Genomic DNA, 21738 nt, shown 5'->3' with positions numbered 1-21738 from the left:
GGATTATTAAAATCTACTGTAGCATATTTCTTGAGATATTCTGTTTGAATATTTTCACTTTCTACATTTCATAATTTACTTATACCTCTGGCTCCATTGCATTTTCTCCTTTAAGTTTTGTCAATCCGTTTGGACGGCGCTGGGATTTAGTGCGCGACTCACATAACGTAAGGGTGAGAGTTCAAATCTAGATCCAAATATGTGAACAACCTTTCAACTCTACATGGCTATAACACGACTTCCACATCGTACAAAGTCAGTATAGTATAACAGTGGTTAAATTGAGTGTAACATACCCGCCCGTGGAATGTGGAATTTTCAACTATGGCTCACAGCTGTAAACAGATAAGCACTGTTCCACACTCATTCCAGAAGGAACCATGACGATTTTCTATAAGATTATTGTATCTCTCATGGCAGGGATGCTTCCATGGTTATCGGCCTAGACTTGCTGCCCATAGCCCACCGATTTGATTTGATCTCCTAGCGTGGCAGTTGAAACTATGGGCAGGGAAAGTTTCTTAAATTCCCTGTCTCTATCCAGCCAGCAGTATAAAAGGGTGCAGCACAATTAGTCCATCAGAGGTTGCGTGTGATCGGATAAAGTGTGGGTTCTCCCACCTGTACCAAGATGTAATACCCTCTAAAGGGGCTCTCTAGGGCTCCTGCTAGTGGAGACCCTTCTACCAGCAGTGGTGTGAGCAAGCAATTGCAGGGCTACACCTTGGTTCATATACTGTGTGTATATATAAAGAGTATCTTATCACATTTGACAGCGTTATATTTTGCCTTTTTCCACACAGATGAGTCCTGGGTCTCAGGTGACAATGGTGAAAGTGATGCTTTAAATGACCCAATTCTCTCCGAGTTGCTTGATGAAAGCAAAGCTGTCTATATCCTGACAACAAAAGAAGGCTACACTACAATTTCTGAGAAAAACTCAGAAGAAGCCAATTCATCACCACCCCCAACTAATGCAGCCAATCCAGAAATAACATCTGGTAACAAAAACATCCAAAACAAGTTTATAAATCATTCGAAAGACAGACTTCAGGAGCTATTAACAACACAGCCACATGTTTACAAGCACTGTGAGATAGTGATACAATCTTTTCATAGTGGCTACGGAATTCCAAAAGACCGAAGTATTCCTCGAATATGTCTTCAATCGAGGGAAAGCATTGGCTGTTCATTTTCAGGAGATGAGGTTGTCATTGAAATTTTGAATAAAAATGCTAAAAAGCAAGGTCAGAAAGCTGCCAATGTTGGTGAAAAAAACACCAATGACAGTGGCCGCGTGGTTGGGGTACTTAATCAGGACGTTGAACGTCACGATAGTGTTGTGTGTGGTGTAGATCTCTATGATGCCAACATGATGATCCCCATTGACAAATGCATGCCCAAGATTTATAACCCACCTATTGACAGAAGGCAATGCCCGAATCGGAACAAGGTCGCTGTAAGAAAAAAGTGTCCTGATGGAAGGTGGTACTATCATGAACATTTAAAGGATCAAAACAGGAGCAGCAAGCTTTTTTTGGTAAAAATCCAAAAGTGGCGTAGGGGTTTGCCTTACCCACTTGGTATTGTGGTTGATGTCCTGCCTGAACCAAAAGACGTTCGTGGTCAACTTGAGATGTTTAAAGAAATTAATTTGTCTAAGAATGCACATCACATTCATTCCATGAATAAGTGGGAATATGAACAAGATTGTGCAAATAATAATGGCAAAGATTGCCGCAAAATATTCACATTCACTGTGGACCCGCCAGAAGCCAAAGATCTGGATGATGCAATTAGTGTTGAAGACCTTGGAGAGTGTTTCAAAATTGGAGTGCACATTACAGATGTAGTGCAGTTGGTAAGGAAGGGCAGTGATGAAGATACATGTGCCCAGGAGCAGGGAAACACATACTATGAGGATGGTGAAAAACCCCTCCATATGCTACCCGAAGGCCTGTGTGAAGCTTGCAGTCTCCTCCCCAATGAAGAATCGTTCAGCCTTCTCACTTTTCTTCACATTCAAAAAGTGTGCCAGCACCATTGAGCAACTTGAAACGTCACTTGAAACGTCCTTTGAACAAACAGTCATCCACGTCGAAACGGAAGCTTACATACGACGAAGCCGACCAGATCATCAGTCGCTACAAATCGATGCCCCTGGACATAGAGCAATTAGATGACTACATCGCAGTAGCCTTTTTCTATTCACAGGTAAGATTAATAATTGCAGGCATCCCAGTTTAATGTCAATTATTACCTGTTAAACGTAATTTTCCAATGAGAAAAGTGTTTATTTTCCCATAGCCAAGTTATGCTATGCACACACTAGTGAAACAACTAATAATGGTTATGTAAATAAGCCATGATGTCAAATATAGTCTCAGAGGCTCGCTGCTTGTCTGGTTAGAAAATAGATGTTTTTATTTATTTAAAACATTATATACGCAAACATTACTGCTTTATACTGCATATTTTACTGAAATGTGATACAGTACAAACATTTATATTTATATGTGGGGACACAATGGAACTCTGCTTATAAATTAATTTACCCATAAATCTCCACAGCGCATATGTTTTTATACAATTTTGCTTTTGAGTTGAACAAGCCCTCATCGCTGATGTAGATTAACACTGGTAGCATTTGTTGAACAAGCATGACTTACTGATGAGACCCAGGAGGATTACACCGGTCCGTTGTTTGCTTGCTTAAACAAATGCTGCTGGCTAATATTGGTCGAGAAAGCCAATCTGCCAATGTACTAGAACACGTTTTATTTACGTGCAGACACAACACAGAGTTCAGCTTGTCTATACTTTTACACCCATCGTGCTCAGCAACAGTGCATAATGATTTAAAGCTTTCGTGACTGCAGGGATTCATCTTCTTGGTTCTTTCGGTAAAGTCACGTAGAATGGAAATAATAAAATAATAAAAATAAAACAGAAAATATTTTATTATAAATATAAGTCACGTAGAATGGAAATAATAAAAAAATAAAAATAAAACCTTGTAAAATATTTAATCATAAATATTTTATTATGTTTTATTTTTATCATTTTATTATTTCCATTCTACGTGACTTTACCGAAAGAACCAAGAAGAAAAAAGTGCATAATGAGTTTGTTATCCATTTTGTGAACAAGTTTATAAATTGGTTAATTACGTCTCCATTTTATTCGCACCTTGCATGTCTGTGTGCTTGTTTGCCCATTCGTACATGATCAAGATCCTGCGTCAGAGGCGACTGTGTGCCGGCGCCCTGTACATTCAGCCGGATGAAAACAGGCCCATTGACGGGTGCCGGGGACGCGTCATGGTTGAGGAATTCGCGATCACAACCAACCACTTGGTGGCGAAGAGGTTGGTGGAGAATGAAGCCACCGCCGCCATTACTCCATTGTGCCACCAGCCTCCACCGTCTTCAAATGACATTGATAACTACTTGGAAGAGTACAAATCGGTCATCCCTTTTTCGCTGAACCTCACCACCATCCTTCTCTCCAATGCCAACAAAAGGTACATCAATGACCCTGCCTCTGGTGAAGCGGTATGACGTGAACGTCTGCAGCAATTCAAATTACAACACTGTAAACGTAATACAACATCGAAGCACATTTTGCAGTAGTAAAGCTTTGTTTAATGCGATAATACGGTAAATACGGTCTTGCATAATTGTGTTGTTGAAGCCCAACTTTGACCAAAGGTCTCAGAAAATGTACGTGACAATCTTTTATTATGCCAGGGTATAAGGCTTCAATAATATTTACCATCCAATGTAGGAACCTATTTTAAAGATATTGGTGAATGTGTGCAATGGACAATCTAAGATACAATTTTAGAGAAGGATGAACTTTAAATCCAGTTAAGAGCCCACTGATAATTCTAAGGAAAAGCTGGGTAAAAAATACAGGGAAATTATTTTTTAATTGTATAAACAAAAAAGAATACACCCATTAGATATGTGACAAAATTAATAGTAATTACTGAATGTAGTTACTACGTGACGGTTTGTGCTGTCTACCGGGCTTCTACTGGAATATAATATAAACATTTGGCAAATAATAACATTTTAAGTGAAATCTTGAATTGCCCACAATGAAAACTTTCCTCCTAATCTTGGCTCCCCTGTGCTTCATCTCACAAAGGTTTAGCCCATCAAATTATACTCTTGGCTCGCAATGATTGGAAAAAATGCCTTTCAAAGGGCTGGTGGGTAAAGACATTGTTGTCTCAATTCCCCCGAACACGGTAGCGAGGTATTACAGTCGGAATAAGTAAGGCTGAGGGTGGCATTTCCTACTTCTGTAGAACCCAGATGCACACTTTGTCACGAAGCTTGTTGTGTATGGTGACAGCGGTGTTGGGTGTACTGGAGTGACTGTAAAGCTCACGAAAATTGTTGCACTTTTAAGTATTATAATTGGAGCCAATGTGTACATCACATCATAATAATTGACATAAACGTGATTGGAAGGGTTTTAAGATAAATATGTATAAAATATACCTGTATATCTATTGGAATCAGGAAAAGCCAAAGTATTGAGCCTTTGGGAAAGTTTTGAAACGTAAGTATCTGATATGATGTGTTACTAACATTCAATGAAATGTGTTTTTAAAGCTATTGAAAATCTGAAGACACCAAGTCATCTGGAGTTCATGCAGTTTATTTGGGAGAAGATGAAGAAAGCAATACAGGATAATGATTCCTTCAGGCTATTTACACTAATTGCCTTGGATGACATGCATCCTTTTTTGGTGGCTGCAGTGAAGGAATTCCGTAAAATTCAGTTTCACTCAAAGTATATCTGCTCTTCACCATCGACGGAGATGGGCCACTACAGCTTACGTCTGCCTTTGTACACAAAATCAACATCCCCCATTCGACGCTACATTGACCTGGTGGTGCAGAGGCTCTTGGCAGCCATATCAATGCATGAAAGACCAGCCTATTCGCCTGACGAAATTGAAAGCCTCTGTCGTAAATTCAACGATCAGAGGAAAGATGCTGCAGACTTAGAAAAATTGGCCACCAAATTAAAGTTCTCTGAAAAACTTTCAATTCGAGGGTCGCAAAAGCTGGCACTGATTTCCTCAATTGACGAGCAAAACAAGCACTTTGATCTGGTATTTCCACTCGATAAGATTAACTTGCCTGATTATTACAATGTACATTTTCAGTCTCTACAGCTGGCCACACAGCCTCTGTTTGGCAAAGATGAAAATGGAAGGAAAAATGTCACGGTCCAGTGGAGAATCCGCATGTACTCAGTACAATCAGATCCCCCTATGCCAAAGCATTCCTCGACAGAAGTTTGTAACGTTAGGTTAGAATCTTGGAATCAAATTCTGTTGGCTGCTAAGAAAAACGATTTTGAAAAGGCATGCGAGCTTATCCAGGAAGAGGACAAGTACATGGATGAAATTGGTGCAAGTGAAAGCAGTACAACTCCATTAAAAGACAAGGATTACGTAAGTACTATTCAGTACCACAACAATTGGTTAAATATAATTGAATGTGCCATGGTGGAAAGATGTTAACTATCTCGCCTAGTATACAGGAGGTTGTGGGTTCGATCCCGACCCTGGTGCCTGTATATTTTAAGTTTGCACGTTCTACCCCATAGTTGCGTGGATTTTTATGCGGGTCCCCCAGTTTTTCCCTCCACGTTTAGAATCAACGTGCATTTAAGAGTATTTCACTGTGAGACATTTTCACATAAGCCACTTCGTTGAGCTATCATTTGTGGCCAAGTCGCTTCTAAAAAACGCTACATTGCTCAGTGGGCCTTATCTGTTAAAATAGAAAAAAGTTGAGTTTAATAGAATGTTGGTAGGAAGGTGGTTTCAGTTATTCCTTGATTTTTACATGCAAACCAGAGTTTTAATTCCAGGATCATGACAGCTCACCTTTGTCCCAAGTTTACACTGCATAGCACGTCTCCCACCGATGAGCAAGTGCCTCAATGTCGACAGCATAGAAGGAAATGCCTCACTGCTTGAACCATTTCGGGACACGTCTTCACTTTGTCCTCTGCTCGGAGTTTGTTGTTCACCAAAGCGCTCCTTTAGAGGGACTAAACAAACGCTTTCTGTGAGCAAAAGTCCAGTAACCTTCTCATTCAAAATACAGACCAATACTTTTTCTATTACTGTGGTCAGTGTAAATGAACGAGCTACACACAATGCCCTCGTTAATGACGCGGATGTATTATGTTATGAAGTAGCTTCACATTCTTCTTTCCGTGCTTCATTCATAGACGTAGATGATACACGGCATAAACAGGACTAAATACTGAATGTCACACCCCTCTTCCACCCAACATGATGGTTAAACTATTAATCATTATTTATTATTATTCAATCGTTTTAATATGTATGGTCTTTATTCTTTTTTTTGTATTGTGAAAAGTTATATAGGTGTATTTTTTTAGGTTTGGAGTAGAGTTGGAAGGACTGTCTGAAACACATCCCAAATCTCTCGTATTAAATTAACGATGGTCCATGAAAACAATGTTGAGGGTTGTGCAAATATCTGCTGCTTTAGAAAAGTTGGGAACCACTGCAACAGAGGCTGATAATTAGCATTTCGATGAACTTCGTGCAATGTTTCTCAAAGCTCTGATGGTATTCTCCAGCAGATGAAAGAGCATTTCAACATCGGGAACGTTGTTCTGAAGACCGGTACTCCCATCAGGGTGCAGCTGGGAGTCAGGGTGCAGGGCGCATTCCTGTCCCCTGTAGTGCAGCTGCTCTCTCTCAATGAGGCCATACCAGATATCTGTATAGAACATGCGGAAGACCCTGTGTCCACGTACAACTGCCATGCTGAATGCAAAACCAGAGACCGCTACAAAAATGTCAAGGTAGGATAAAAGCTGTGTACATATGAAGAATTGTTCCCCGTTACAAATGGATGAGGACATTTCCTCATGTGTAGAACACGAGGAAATGAAACTACTCGAGGATGATGCAGATGAGTTAGTATCACTACATGAAGAGAACATTAGAATTTGTATTGTGAAAAATCTGCCTCTTTCCGAGGTGTTAAAATTCTTGTGATCGGCTCCCCATGTCACGTGCCCTAAACAAATACCTTACCTCTGAAATTGCCTCACATTCACATAAGTAAGCTAATTCGAATAAGCCAAAGATTAAGTTTCCATCAAAAACACTATTCAAAACTGCACAGGGAGCCACATTTGGTCACGTGTGCATGGCTTTAGTTCCGAGCTCTTGGAAGTGACGGTAAAGTATTTATGAATACCATCATATTTCAACGTCATCATCAATCATCATCAATCATCATCTTTCGATAATCTATTTCACTCCTGCACCTGAGTTAACCTCACACCCCCACCATCTGCACAGTTGACATCCTCTAGAACTTGTTTTATCCGTTTGGTTGTTATTCTGTCGCACACTGCATTCATGCAATTGCAATTTGGCCAGGTCTCTAATAGCAATGCAACTTCATAGTAAAGTTTAATTCATTTTGAATCACCTTTCTAAGAGCTATCATGGCCACCCCCCGCCCACCATTATGGACTGATGGACAGAGGCTAAATCGACAGAGCTAATGCGTACATGCCTCAGTTGGAAAGCATTTGAAAACGAAGATCGTTGTTTGAATAACACAGCTATTTTATATTTTCAGAACTATCATGGAATATGGGCACCATTGTCTGCAATGGAATCAGTCACAGTAGCAGTGAATGAACACAGTTCTATAATGCTACGTGGCATGAGGATCCTATGGAGTAGGGATGGCGAGATAGACCATTCAATGGGAGAGATTCCAACAACGAACAAAGACAAACTGAAAGGAATGTTTGCTCTCAAAAAAGTTTTATTGGATAAGAACTTCATAAAGTGTGATTTCAGACACTGTTATCTTTGCATTCGTTGCAGGATCAACCCCACCAAGGTCAGTGTTATAAATATGCATTATAATCTATCTGTGCAGATATTACACCAACTTTATTGTTTCGTGCAATGTTTTCACTGTATATTCCTTTATATAAATTGTGTGATCGATGTAATTAATCGAGTTTAGCTCATTTATACTTTCACATATTTTTTTCACTCAAAAAAAGGGTCGTATTTTTTTTTCTAATTAAGAGTCTTGAAAGCTTTTTTTATAATTAGCTTCACCATTACTACCATGACAATTATCTCCAACTTAAAAATTATTTCACTCTCAATACTCTGCCCATAAAACTCATCCACCATTGCCTATCCACGTTGGCATCCTGTATTACTGGCTTGGTAAATGCCTCCATCTCTTACAATACCGTTCCTGGAGCTCTTGAGACTACAGCTGTTTCTGCCATCCTGAAAAAATATATAGATCCTATCTCAAACATCCCTTTCCAAAGGGTCATCTGTCCAATCACATGTCCCTCCATGGTCGAAATTAAACTGGTTTCCACACTGCTCTCCTATCTACTGAACTACCTTCTGTCCTAAGACTGTGGATTTCTCTGACGCCCTAGTATTTCTAGAGTTCCCCGATGCTCTTTTCATTGACCACTCCCTCCTCATTAAATATTTTGACAACCACATCAGCATTTCCAACACACTTCTCTTATTCCAATTCTTACCTCTCAAACCACTTAGACCTTATATCCATGCCAGGATTGACTCCTGTTAGAAACCTCTGTGCTATGACACCCCAGATAGTACCATTCATTACCCTTTCCTCAATATATCTCCTCCTCTTGGAAAAATAGTCTCCGGCTCTCATGTCAATTCTCACTTCCATGCTGCTGGCACTCAGTTCTACATTTCCTTTGCCACAAACAAACCATGATCACATCCTACTTTAATGTGTTTTAATCTTGTTTTCTTTATCAAGATAAATATAATTAATTTCGAGTTATTATTCTCTTCCCATATATCTCAACTCGGCAGGACCTCCCACCGCCACCTGTGCGACATTTCCATTATCCAACGCTTCCCTGCCCCAGCTGCTGCCGAAATCCTTGTGCATGTTTTCATCACCTCATTTACTCAACTGCTGCCACTCTCTCCACTACGTTCTCCAAATCTGTCCCCTCCAATCATTAGGTGCAAAAATATCACGATCGGATCCCTCACCCGCACCGGTAAATTTGACCACATAACCAAATACTTTGACCTATCAACTAGTTCTTGATCCTATCTGCGATCAACTAACTCAAAGCCCATCCTCATTGACTTCAGGATCCTCCATAGACCCATCCCTGCCACCTCTTTCTGTTCACCTAAATTTCACTCCTTCAATGCTCTATACGAAGGCCTTTTAGTGAAGCCCTGAGTTAACTTTTTCATATTACTTCTACTCTGCTGCCACCATAATATGGCTACCTGCACAGTAGTTTCTTCTGTTCAAGTTCAGGGTCATGACATAAAAATTTCTCCTTTGCCTATGACCAATCCTTTTATTTAAAATCTATGGTCAGTTTTTTCCACCATGATGCTTCTTTCATTTATTTTGTATGGCATCTTGATATTCTGTTCCATTTACATTTTTATAAATCCATATTGTTGTAGATTTTAATTAATGACGTGCAGAATTGTGTTTAAATCTTTCTTCAGGGTGCTCAAGATCAGAAACTCACCACAGATAGTGACTGGTACACCTTGGGTCTGTCATGCAAAAACGACAGAAGTACACATCCCCAAAGTCAATCATGATGAGACATGTAAAAACATGGATGATACTGAGGTGAAGGTGAAGTTTGTGGAATGCACAAGGTCTATGCAGGAGATTCCAAAGGAGATTTGCAACAAGTATCAGCCTTACATTATTGAACTTATTCCCAAATCCATCACGGATGTGTACGTATAACTTTCACAAACAATGTGTATTTAAAATGTCCATACGTTTCAATTTACTAGAGTTTTTTTTGGGTTAGAGCACGTTAATATATAAATGTGTCATTAAACCTGCCACCACCCGACACAGCCAATTAGTAAGGGTTGTCACGTAAACAGAACATGCCAATTCGTTACTAGTACAGTACACCGGCGTGTTAGAGAGCCAAGCCACAACATTTACAATCTGAGTACGACGTTTTTCCAGGAATTACAACTAGCTTCATCATAATTACTGGTGAAACGTCGTACTCAGATTGTAAATGTTGTGGCTTGGCTCTCTAACACACCGGTGTGCTGTACTAGTGACGAATTGGCATGTTCTGGTTATGTGACAACCCTTACGATTTGGCTGTGTTGGGTGGTGGCGGGTTTAACGACACATTTATATATTTATGCAATCTAACCCAAAAAACCTGTATTATGGATGATATTGGTCGCGAAAGCCTACGTGTTAAACTGAGTTATATTACTTTACGCTTATATCTATGACAAGTGAATTTTGTTTAATGGTCACAATAAACTTCGATGATTCTGTGGATATACAAGTATAAATACTGCATACTAGAATGAAGGAATATTGGTACCTCAAGTTAATATTAGTTTACCTTCTCTACATCAGGCGGAAGGAGAAGGCGATTCAAACGCTGAATGAAGCTCCCCTTGCTAAAGATATTGCCCTTGGCTATGATGATATAGCTCGAAGTAAGTTTACCAAAACGTACACATTCTTCACATCTTGTTTGTGACTGGACTGCAGCGTGTTTCTATGTACATTTTTTAAATATTATATTTTCCATGTAACTTTCTTGCTGAAAAGTTCTCGCACATCCGTTGACAATACGACCACTTTATTATATTTCTATACTGCCCAAAGAGTCGTTATTTATGTCTTCTTGAGCTAATGTCCTAAGCGGCTGTTGTTCAGCAAGTGCACAATCATAGCTCAAAGCCTTACTAAATGTGTAATTCTCTTTAACTTTCCTAGTACACCGACATCGAGTTACAGAGAAAACAGATTTCAACATTCCAGACTTTAAACTAAATGACATGCAGGCGACGGTTATAAAACAATCTCTCACGTCTACGTTCACGGTCATCCAAGGCCCTCCAGGTTCGTAGTGAACATGTATCGACACAAATGTGTTTGTGGCTTTTGGGTGGCTTGATATTATCATTTATTATTATGCTGAATTTTAAGTTTAATCGTATGTCCTGGGACCAGTATTCAATTACATGTACTCCTATCCAAATGTAATAAGGAATCTTGATTTGAAGCTTTCGTGCCTGCAGGAATGCATACTCTTTGGTTCTTTCGGTAAGGTCACGTAGGTAGAAATATTATGATTATTTTTATTTTGTTTTATTTTTCTACCTACGTGACCTTACCAAAAGAACCAAAGAGTATAATGAGAAAGTTAGGATTAAAAAATTATCAATCGATGCTTGTAATATTTGAGTACTTGTTTTCGAGAGGACTTTATTTCACTCACGAGTAAAGGGGCTGGGAGTATAAAACTATTAAAGTACAACATTCTCTTAGCTCCTATTCACAACAGTGTCAATGATGTTTCACTTGAAGTATTTTATGCAAATTCACACAGGTGTATTTGTTTTTCATTATAAAAGTTTTTGGGTTAGATCGCGTTATTATAAATATCGCAACCCTCCACCACCCGACACGGCCAATCAGTAAAAATGTGTCACGTTAACAAAACGCCAATTGGTTACTACTTCAGCCCACCGGTGTGTTTGAAGAGTGAATCCACAACATTTAGAATTTGAGTAAGACGTTTCGCTGGTAATTACATCCAGCATCTTTGGGCGATTTGCCAGAATAGTGAAGCCATCCACCGGCTTCCGGTCTTAAATAATGCATCGTTGTTGAACCCCATCACGTTTCGAGATCAGAGGCAGAGGTGGGGGGTATTGTAATTATATAATAGATTAGTAATCAGTAAATTAGTATGTGATTCCTCTATAAGGAATTGTAATATGTATTGTGTATTACTTAATAATACGCTTCCAGGCTGTGCTAAGTCTGTAGCTATCAGAGCGGTTAAAATTATTGGTATTTCTCTCAATTTCGATGGATTCTCTCATTAGTCTTGGCGAAACGTCGTACTCAAATTCTAAATGTTGTGGATTCACTCTTCGAACACACCAGTTATAATGGCTTTTCTAGCGGCATGGATCACAAACTATTTACAGGTAACATACGAATTGAATTATACATTTTCGGATGCACGATTTGATGCATGCATTGGAAGCATGAGAATCAGTTTGAATGGGATGAATTCGTTGATCGTTGGACACGTAATTTTTGTGTATTTTGTATCGTCTAACAAATATGAGCACTGTCGCAAATGCTCCTTTGAGCATAGATGCCTTTTTGGCTTCCTAATTAATGTTCTTCTTGGACCAACAGGCACTGGAAAAACCGTTGTGGGAATCCACTTGGTCAAATGGTTCCATGAAGTCATCAAAACACTGCGAGAGAACTTGCAAGCTGATGCCAAGCATATCTGCAGCCTTTATTGTGGACCTTCAAACAAATCTGTGGATGTAGTGGCAGGTGGGTTATCAGTACCAAGGATTGTATTTCTCAGAAAACGAAATCTACACTATGAACCATTGATATCATAATTTAGCATAAACTAGAATGTTGGCCAAAAGTGACACACATTATTAACAGAAAAATTGTAATGGAGGTCATGTCGACTATTCCAGGGCATTTGGTGAAAATTGAAGACTTAAAGCCTCTAAGAGTGTATGGTCAACAGACAGAGGAAGAAGAATTCCCAATTCCAGGGGAAACTGATGTGATGTTTCTAAGGAGCAAGAAAGTACCAAGAGTCAACCTGACTATCAAGTACATTACATCAAGTGCATCACGTGTTTTTATCAATGCACCTGCTGACAGATACTATATGATACTTTTTTTAAAGTTTAATCATAAAATATGATTCCACCCATGTTAACATATCACCCAATATTCTCACGAAAAATGCGAGGGTATATCTGCCAGACTCATTCAAATCAAACCATTTGAGGAATTCTGATACAACATGGGACCTCCTTTGCCAGTACCAAAATATGAGAATAGGTTTTCCCCTTTTTTCTGGCAACAAAACAGGTGTTGAGATGTTAAAACACCAAAATGAAACCTTTTACAAAGAATCATATGTGCATTAACCACAATACTTGTGGTCAGAATGCAAACAAAAAACATACTCTGATAATATATGCATTGTCTTTGAAACTAATTGGTTCACACCAGATACAGCTTTCTTTCGAGCCTAGTCTCAAACAGTGTTAGACCAGAGGCCCAAAAGAAAGCTGTCTCTGGTGTGGACCAATCAGTTTCAAAGACAATGCATATACTATCAGAGTATGTTTTTTGTTTGTATTCTGACCACATGTATTGTGGTTAATGCAGACATGATTCCTTGTAAAAGGTTTTAGTTTGGTGTTTTAACATCTTAACACCTGGTTTGTTTGCCAAAAAAAAGGGGAAAACATATTTTCAATTCTGATACAAATTGGTGTCACGAATCGGAGTACTTCTATAGATTAATATGGCAGCATTAAAAAAAAATAGTATATAGATTTACAATTGAGGTGTGCACAACCCAGGTAGCACACTGAACAATTCATGTATTTCAATTGAATTTTTGGTATCAAAAGCAACACAATGGATTCCAAATTCCAAATATATTGTACTAGACCAGGGGTCGGCAACCAAAATAACAAGAAGAGCCATTTCTTTCCAATTCGGTACACAATTCAGTATTTCAAGAGCCGCAATGCATCTATGTACATACGTACATATCGTCAAGAAGCAGCCCGTAAAGAGCCGCATGCGGCTCCGGAGCCGTAGGTTGCCGACCCCTGTACTAGACTAAGGCCTCCTATATCTGCGTATTCCTTATGTAAATATCTCTCTACTCAAGCCTTCAACTGCTCTTTAAGAAATGTTATGCTCTCCATTTCAGATCCATCACGTTGCACTACAAAATCAGGGAGGATACCAACCCGTATGCACAAAATATACGTAAATATGATGACAGGATTAAGATTTTGAAAATTAAGAAAGAAGAAAAAGAAAGACGCGAAAGGGCTGAAAAGGAAAAACTTGAAGCTACTGAACAGTAAGGCTCTTATATGTTGCACACTCGAAATGAAGGACGTGGGCAGGTGCTCCAAATCGAGGGCAAGCACATTTATTTATTGTGGTTAATAGCAATCTTGTGAAGAACAGCACCGTTACTCTGTAAAATGCAACAGCACGTGTTACAACAGCATTTCTTCCGAGTCGCCATTAACCATGTGGCTGGTGTATCAGCGCGGTCATTCAATAACCCTGCCAGCCACCTACAGGCCCAACTCAGTCATCACATGCTGCTGTACACACATGCATTGATGCACTGCACAGCACATCAGGACTTTCACAGAACCACACTTTACTCCCTTGCTGCACAAGGACATAATTAAAAGAGTGATCCATTCCTAATGTGCCACATATACTTTACATGTTTCGGAACATATGTTTCTAATTTGTTGTCTAAACATCTGGTAACTTTAAATACTCTATTGCAGCAGAGGAATGAGTTTTATTTTGGTGCAACTGAGAAAGAGCACAAGTTATGGGATTGAATTAAATATTATGGGAAACTAAAACAGTTGCAGTGTCTCATATTTTCCCAACGTGTACCATTCTTGTACACGATGTCACAACATATTTAACACTCATCATCATGATGATCCATCTAGCACTGGATGAAGGCCTTCCTGTCATCACCATCCTTTATGGTTTCATGATGCAACATTATATCTCATTCCTGCACACCAACTAATCGCATTGAATCAGAATCTTTATTTATACTGGTTGAATCAAATCAGCTATAAAGCTCTTTTTCACAGATATCCATTTCCACGGTGATCATCCTCTCAGGCTGTTACTCCATTTCCAGTCTCTACCATTGGCAATCGTCCCTTCTAGCGATGTGTCCTGGACAAAACTCACTCTTCTGAATAATCCTTTTTGTCGCAAATTAGCATTTTTTTTCTCCAAACCATGTGTTTCATCTTCTGTCTTTGTGTAATTATATCTACTCCCCTCTCCATTCTTTTCACACTTTTCAGCTTTTGCTCCATGATATTTCTTAATGTCCACGTTTCTGATCTAAAACGGGTTTTTTCTACTTGATTAAAAACGGTCTCGTTTTGGCACACTGCTCTATTGGTTTTCATTAAAATATACAGACAATAAAAGTAACAATACAAGTAACAAGATAAAAACATCGATGCTTGTCATTATTGTGGTATGTATTGTACAATGACGCCACACATGACATCATTGGGAGTGGAGGGGGAAAGGAGGCACACACATCATGGCAAGAAAAGCGAATCCATCTAGCGCTGGTTTTCGTCACCATGTTTTGGCCACCCTTTATCAATTTTGCTGGTTTTCCATAGGCTAAGTCCCTTATGACAGAGCACATTTTATTCACCTTTACAAGCGTTATGCCCTGTTGCAGATGGACAAAGTAGATGCATGAACACTCTCGAATTCAGCTGCAAAACACCAAAACACCAACATTCCAGAAGCTACAAAGTGGACTGAAATCACAAATGTTCCTTAAGTAGATTAAAAATATATATTTTTTTATCTTTGCTCACTGCCTAATCTACCAACCGTGTTTCAGCATCTAATACAATTACTTTCTTATCCTCAATTCAGATCAATGCAATCCAAGAACTGTGAAGATTCCCACCCAAGTGTGGCAGAATTGGATGAATTTGATGATCCTGATGGACAAACTGATGGACAAACTGATGGACAAACGGAAGAAGTAAAAGACCTTACACCTGAAGAAATTATAGAGTAAGATGTTTATCTGTACATATTACATGTGACTTGATGCCCGTAATGGTGATTCAAAAGGTTTCGAACGTAGTAGCTTTGATTTATGGGAGTCCACAAGTTATAATACTTAAATGAACGTTGCATGCGACATTTTCAGTCAAAATCCCTCAACATTTTCCAGTTATTGCTTTTTTTTTTCAGTGAACGTTGTTCGTGAGTCTCTCACGTGCGTGTACCTTTGTCCTGTACCATGTAGATATAAAAAACTCATAAAAGAAGCAAAGGTAATTGAGCTGAAGAAGAGCGACGTCGTTATAACCACGTGCTCGACCGCCGCGACGAGCATTCTCCTCGAGAACCTGGATCCTCGCGTGTGCCTCGTAGACGAGTGTGGCATGTGCACGGAGCCGGAATGCCTCATCCCTCTCACCAGCTACAAAGACATCGCTCAGGTTTGTCAGCGCACCGTAAACGACACAAAGGCTTCGTCAGTCAATCTGGGCACAACATCGGCTAATGTGCATTTTATTTGTATTTGTTTATGCGATTGCATGTCTTAATAATAATAATGAATATTGATGTGCTTCATGTATCCCGGAAAACCTTGCCGAGTGTAGATATCTACTGTATGTTGAACTTCTTTCGCAACGTACTTAGCCAACCGTGATAATCGGAGGTGTGGAAAGAAATACTTGTTAGGGGTCTTGCATTAGGATGTTTGACCAATTCAAGGTAGTCTTTTGACTCATTGATGACCAAGTAAATCAGAGAGGGGCTACGTAGAAAGATGTCTTGTTGTACTATACTTCTCATCCCCCATCTATTGCTTTCAGCCTTCAACTTGAAGTGACCAGAGTAGTGAAGTATGGTCCAATAACCCCCATGACGTGCATGGTTTGGGGAGGCCCTCATCCAGCATTGTATTCACTTGTTAATATCACAGGGGTGTGATATTAACACATCAATTTACCCAAATGCAAGAGCTATTTTTGCAAAGATACCTTTTTTGTTGACTCTCGTATTGCATTCCTTTAGGTTGTCCTGCTGGGAGACCACAAGCAACTGCGCCCCTTTGTGCTAAACCAGACGGCAGCCAAACTGGGAATGGAAACGTCTATGTTTGAGCGCTACGCAAAACGGGCCATTATGCTCGACACACAGTATCGCATGGTCAGTCCTAGACATGTCCATTCTGGTATAGAAAGACCAGGCTATGGACATGTATACTTTATTTTCACTAACACTATATAGCTGTAATTAAAACATATCTTCGTGTTAAGGTTACATGGTTAAATGAAACTGTATTTTCCCCCCCCCTCTTTTTAAGTGATATTACTAGTGTTGTATATACGTATTCAGACAGTCTGAAAAATGAATGACTCGTACCTGTTTATTCGATTTGTAGCATCCAGATATCTGTGAATTTCCAGCAAAGCAGTTCTACAGTGACACCAAAACAACTCTTAAAACTGCAAAGGAGGTTCTTGGACGACCTAATAGCATCCTAGGATATGCTGATAAACCCAGCTGCCCAACCGTGTTTGGTCATGTTGTTGGAAAAGAAGTGACACTGGTGGTGTCTACAGAAGAAGGCAGCGAGAACTCCAAGGCCAACAAAGCGGAGGTTGAACAAGTGGTGAGCAGAGAAGTATACACCAAGCATGGTCTAATATGCCAACCTGGTGCAACGTTTGCCGGTTAGATTTTCCCCGGTGCGGCAGTTTAAGCCACTTGCTTAGCACCACAGCCGATTGGGAAGGTTGCGTGTGGTGTGGTAAAGTGTGGGTAAATCCCACCTCTTCCAAGACATTGAGACAACATGAAAGGGTTGGCCAAATAGCTCTTCAATGGCCTCTCTCGAGGTCCCATTCACAGAGCCCACCCCCCTCTGCCAGCAGTAGCATCAGCAAGCGCTCGTAAGGATGCACCTTTGCATATAACACTACAGTGTAAATTCGTAGATTATTGTATTTTTAGTGTTTAACAGTATATGTTACATTAGCAGTACTCATTATTTCCAAATTGGTGAGGGTGATTGACTTGGAAATGTTAAACTATAATCCTGGAATAGCCTTCTACGGCATAATGTGCTAATTATCTTCAGAAAATGGCTTTTGAAAGATCCCCTTTGTATTCTCTACAGGTGCGTCTCGTAAGTGAATTGGTCAAAAAAGGCTCCATTGCAGAGAAGGACATTGCAATCTTGACGCCATACAATGCACAAGCGAATGAAATTCAAAAAGCTCTGGAAAAAAAACACATCAAGAAAGTTACTGCAACCACCATTACGAAGAGCCAGGGTAAGCACAATGTCCTCTGTTTTGTAATGTATAATTGTTTTCATGTATTATGGATGCATTATGGATGTTTTCCTGTGTTACACGCACTACATTAGCACAGTGCATATATGTATCGATACCTGCAATATATTAAACATTAGTTTGGCATTCACCACACTTAAAATTCTTATACCAACACTGATGCCACCATAGATTTGTCTTGGTATCTATCACACATGACATAAATATATTGACTAAACTTTTACTTATACCACAACTGACATTCTTTATTTAAAAAAGGCAGAAAACTACAGAGGTATAATCAAATCAGCACTCTCCAAATTAAGCCTCTTCTGAAGTTTCCATGTACGGTGAAACTTCGTTCACTGCCCTGCAAATATCTAGCAAGTAAACGACCACAAAAAGAGCCGAAGATGTGGCCATCACCCTCATTGAATGAGCCGAAAACACATCTAGTGTTGGTAAATCCTTAATTTCATACCAGGAATCCATGTGCCTTCACAAAAGAGGATCACCTCTTACATTAAAGGCATAATATTGTACCAAGAACTGAATTATTCCTTGAAAAGCTCTTAGCAAATGAAGAAAAACCTGAGACATTGTGCCAAACAACACGTATATCCCAGACTGAATGGTCACCCAATTTTCAACAAATAATATTGGGGGTTACAGAGGTCCTATCTAAACATAGGTATACTCCAAAATACCATAATAGAAAACCATCACAATATTCAAGTCTCACTGCAGGTCAAACACTTCTTTCTGCACTTTCACACACTGCTCAACTTTGGAATTCCCTACCATCATCTCTTTTCCAAAATTCGTATAACCTTGCTCAATTCAAAAAAGTATTCACTCTTTAGCTGTTACAATTTCAAGAGCACTGTTTATCGCTGGCTGCTTGATGTTTTGGGCCTATGTGCTTGTGCTCAGAAACCGTAGTGTATACCTCTTGACAGCCCCTCCCTGCCAGCCACATTGAGGTGACCAGGTGTTCCAGGGAAGAACACGTGGAAATGTCCATGGCATATCCTGTTCGAATAACCCAGAGGGCGCACTTGCCCACTGGAAGAAGAGGGAGGGGGCAGGTATGAGAGAAGTGACTCCACAATACTGTCAATTATAGCCGGGAAGGCAGCAAGTATGGAGCAAATTTGGAGATGGCAGATGGAGCAGCTCCAACGGTCCTAGAGAGGTTTCTGCCAGTGTATTCACAGTTAGTTCTGGGTTATACAGAGTCGGTCATGCAGTGTTGAATAAACACGAGTTTATTCGGTCTGCGTGAGAAATATAAGCAAAATGTATGGTGTCGTCTAGTTTGTGTACTATAGCTGAATGCTTTACTTGCAGAGATTTGTGTTTATGCCAAATGCTAGAAAATGATCTTTGTACATCCACTATTGTTGTCCATATCGCAGGAAGTGAATGGCGCTACGTTCTACTATCAACGGTTCGTTCTTGTTCTCTCGACGAATTACAAGCCAATCCATCAAGGGGCTGGCAAATGAGGAGGCTGGGATTCATCACCGACGAAAATCAAGTCAACGTGGCATTAACCCGAGCAAAGGAAGGGCTCTGCATTATAGGTAAAATGTTTCCTTACATACACAAGATTGTAAGCATTCTGCTTAAAGTGCACTATAACATAATCATGGGGGATCTTCTTAAGTTAATAAGTGAAAGTCCAAGTATATATTTTCCAAAATTTAATGGGATTCATTTCCATTGGCAGTCCTAATTCAGTGGCAGAAATTCCACATTTGTACAGCATGGACCAGTCTCGATAGCAAAGCACTGTTAAAGTAAAATTAAGGTCTTGAGCTTATTAATAAGTGTAACATCCTTGGCCTATGACCAAATCATGTGCCAAGCACCCGATCTCGTGAGGTCTCGGAAGTTAAGCGGGTTGAGCCTCGAGAGTGCTTGGATGGGTGACCACCATCCACAAAGAGGTTGTCATAGGCTGCTGCGGAGCTCAGAGATGGGCAGCAGAGGGCAGCAAAATCAATTACTACATTCCCACTTGTCCCTTGCATTTACCAACCCATACTCCCATTAAGGTAAAGTCACCCCCATGACCCATATGGTGTAGCGACGCCCTCGTCCTGAGGTTATGGATAAAAAGTGGATATGTACAATCCACTTTGTGCATCTATTCTATGAGGAATACAGGTGAAACTGCACATGACCAAAGACATGCATAATTCAGTAGCATTTACCTAAGAGTAAAATGCTGCCGTTGCAATCCAGAGGTTACTAGTTGGGTGGCCAGTCAGGTTCACCCCCCCCCCCTGCCCCATCTTATCTACCGAGCAGTAGAAATGCCACAGCGGTGAAGCACTCCTATAATCCAGCACTGTCGAGGCAAATGTTGCGAAACTCCCTTCCCGTGGGCATCTAGGTACTATTCCCTGGCTTCCCAGAAGGCAGTTCACCATGGGATCTTGTTTCCCCTTCATCTGTGTGGGCTTTCTCAGGGTGCTCCTCTTTCCTCTCGCACTCAATAATTGGCTGATAACACCTTAATATATAGAGAACCCAAAGAGCTTTGGCAATTGTAGGCGACTCACCGCGTGGCTGCCTTCCCACTTGTCTGTGGTTCCTCACGCCTCCCGAGTCGTTCTCTTAAGAGAGTGAGTGAATACTGTGCGCGTTACGAGTTGACGTTAAATGGGTAAGCCGGAGTTAGTCAATAGGCAGATCGCATGTGATGAGGTAAATTGTTGATACTCGCCACCTTTTCCAGGACAACTCGCCAGGGTAAATGAGTAGGCCAAATACCCTCCAGAGGGGTTTATAAAGATCCCCCTCGTGGAGGGCTTTTGCTAGCACTGGCATGAACAAGGTATTGCAGGGCTGTAACTTTATCTAATCTAAAAATAAACATAGCAGCACTGGATAACGGTTCCATCCGATGCTTGCTTTTCTTTTTCAGGAAATCAAGCATCTGTTGATGCGCAGCGATTTGTGGAAGGAGCTCATTGAAAGTTACCAAAAAAAGAGTTGCGTTGGTAATGCGAATCAAATCATTGTGAGCTCAGCTAGATAACAGGGCCACACGTTGATTCTCATAATGGAATTATACTTTTTTTTTAAACATTAATCCCAAAAACATGTGGACATTACAAATCAAGATTGAATGTATATTTTATTCGATTTAAACTATGAATAACTGAACCAGCAGAAAAACACATTAGCAACTTACCTAACCAGTAGGTATAATATGTATACTGCACTTCATTTTTGCAAATGAAACAACTTTCTTAGTGTGTTTGCATTTCCATACATATTATTTTAAAGTACGTAAAAAAAACCTCAACTTGCAGTGATCCTAAATTCAATTATAATTGATTTCATCAAAAATCCTAATTATGTTTGCAACAAAACATACACTGTGCTTCCTAATTATGTTTTGATATCCTCTAAATATATATATATTTCGTATTTAAAGTAATACAATAGTTATTTATAGATCTTTGTTAATCCACTACTCGATGATGGCCTCCTCACACCAGGGCTATCATGTATAGACTTTTCGTTGCCATGTGCAGACATTCGCACAGATAACAATATGATCTATGGATCAATTCAGGGAACATATAAAGGGCAGAAGAGATAAGAGGAGAGTGTATAACAGGAACTTCCCTTGATGTATTGGTCGATTTAAAAGCCATACAAGGGTAACCGGCTGCTATAAACACAGTTGT

General features: G+C 39.9%; 1 protein-coding gene across 1 annotated transcript in view; it reads left to right on the top strand.

Annotated features, from left to right (window-relative positions):
- The window catches only part of HELZ2 (helicase with zinc finger 2), a 48090-nt gene extending 28043 nt beyond the window's left edge, over nt 1–20047 (top strand). The window contains 21 exon segments of the mRNA XM_061565158.1: nt 804–1993; nt 1995–2096; nt 2098–2214; nt 3234–3503; nt 3505–3523; nt 4626–5476; nt 6646–6870; nt 7662–7931; nt 9584–9628; nt 9630–9826; nt 10485–10567; nt 10851–10976; nt 12291–12437; nt 12593–12734; nt 13858–14013; nt 15606–15749; nt 15988–16183; nt 16767–16901; nt 17137–17367; nt 17875–18031; nt 19450–20047. Of these exon segments, the coding sequence (XP_061421142.1) occupies nt 804–1993; nt 1995–2096; nt 2098–2214; nt 3234–3503; nt 3505–3523; nt 4626–5476; nt 6646–6870; nt 7662–7931; nt 9584–9628; nt 9630–9826; nt 10485–10567; nt 10851–10976; nt 12291–12437; nt 12593–12734; nt 13858–14013; nt 15606–15749; nt 15988–16183; nt 16767–16901; nt 17137–17367; nt 17875–18031; nt 19450–19769 (5123 nt within the window). The 3' untranslated portion in view covers nt 19770–20047.
- Nucleotides 20048–21738: the final 1691 nt, after the last annotated feature.

Source organism: Lethenteron reissneri, chromosome 34, assembly GCF_015708825.2.
Source record: "Lethenteron reissneri isolate LAM-NWPU_2019-01 chromosome 34, ASM1570882v1, whole genome shotgun sequence".
Lineage (NCBI taxonomy): Eukaryota > Metazoa > Chordata > Hyperoartia > Petromyzontiformes > Petromyzontidae > Lethenteron > Lethenteron reissneri.
Note: the sequence above shows the minus strand (reverse complement) of the source record. Positions and strands in the feature narration are given on the sequence as shown.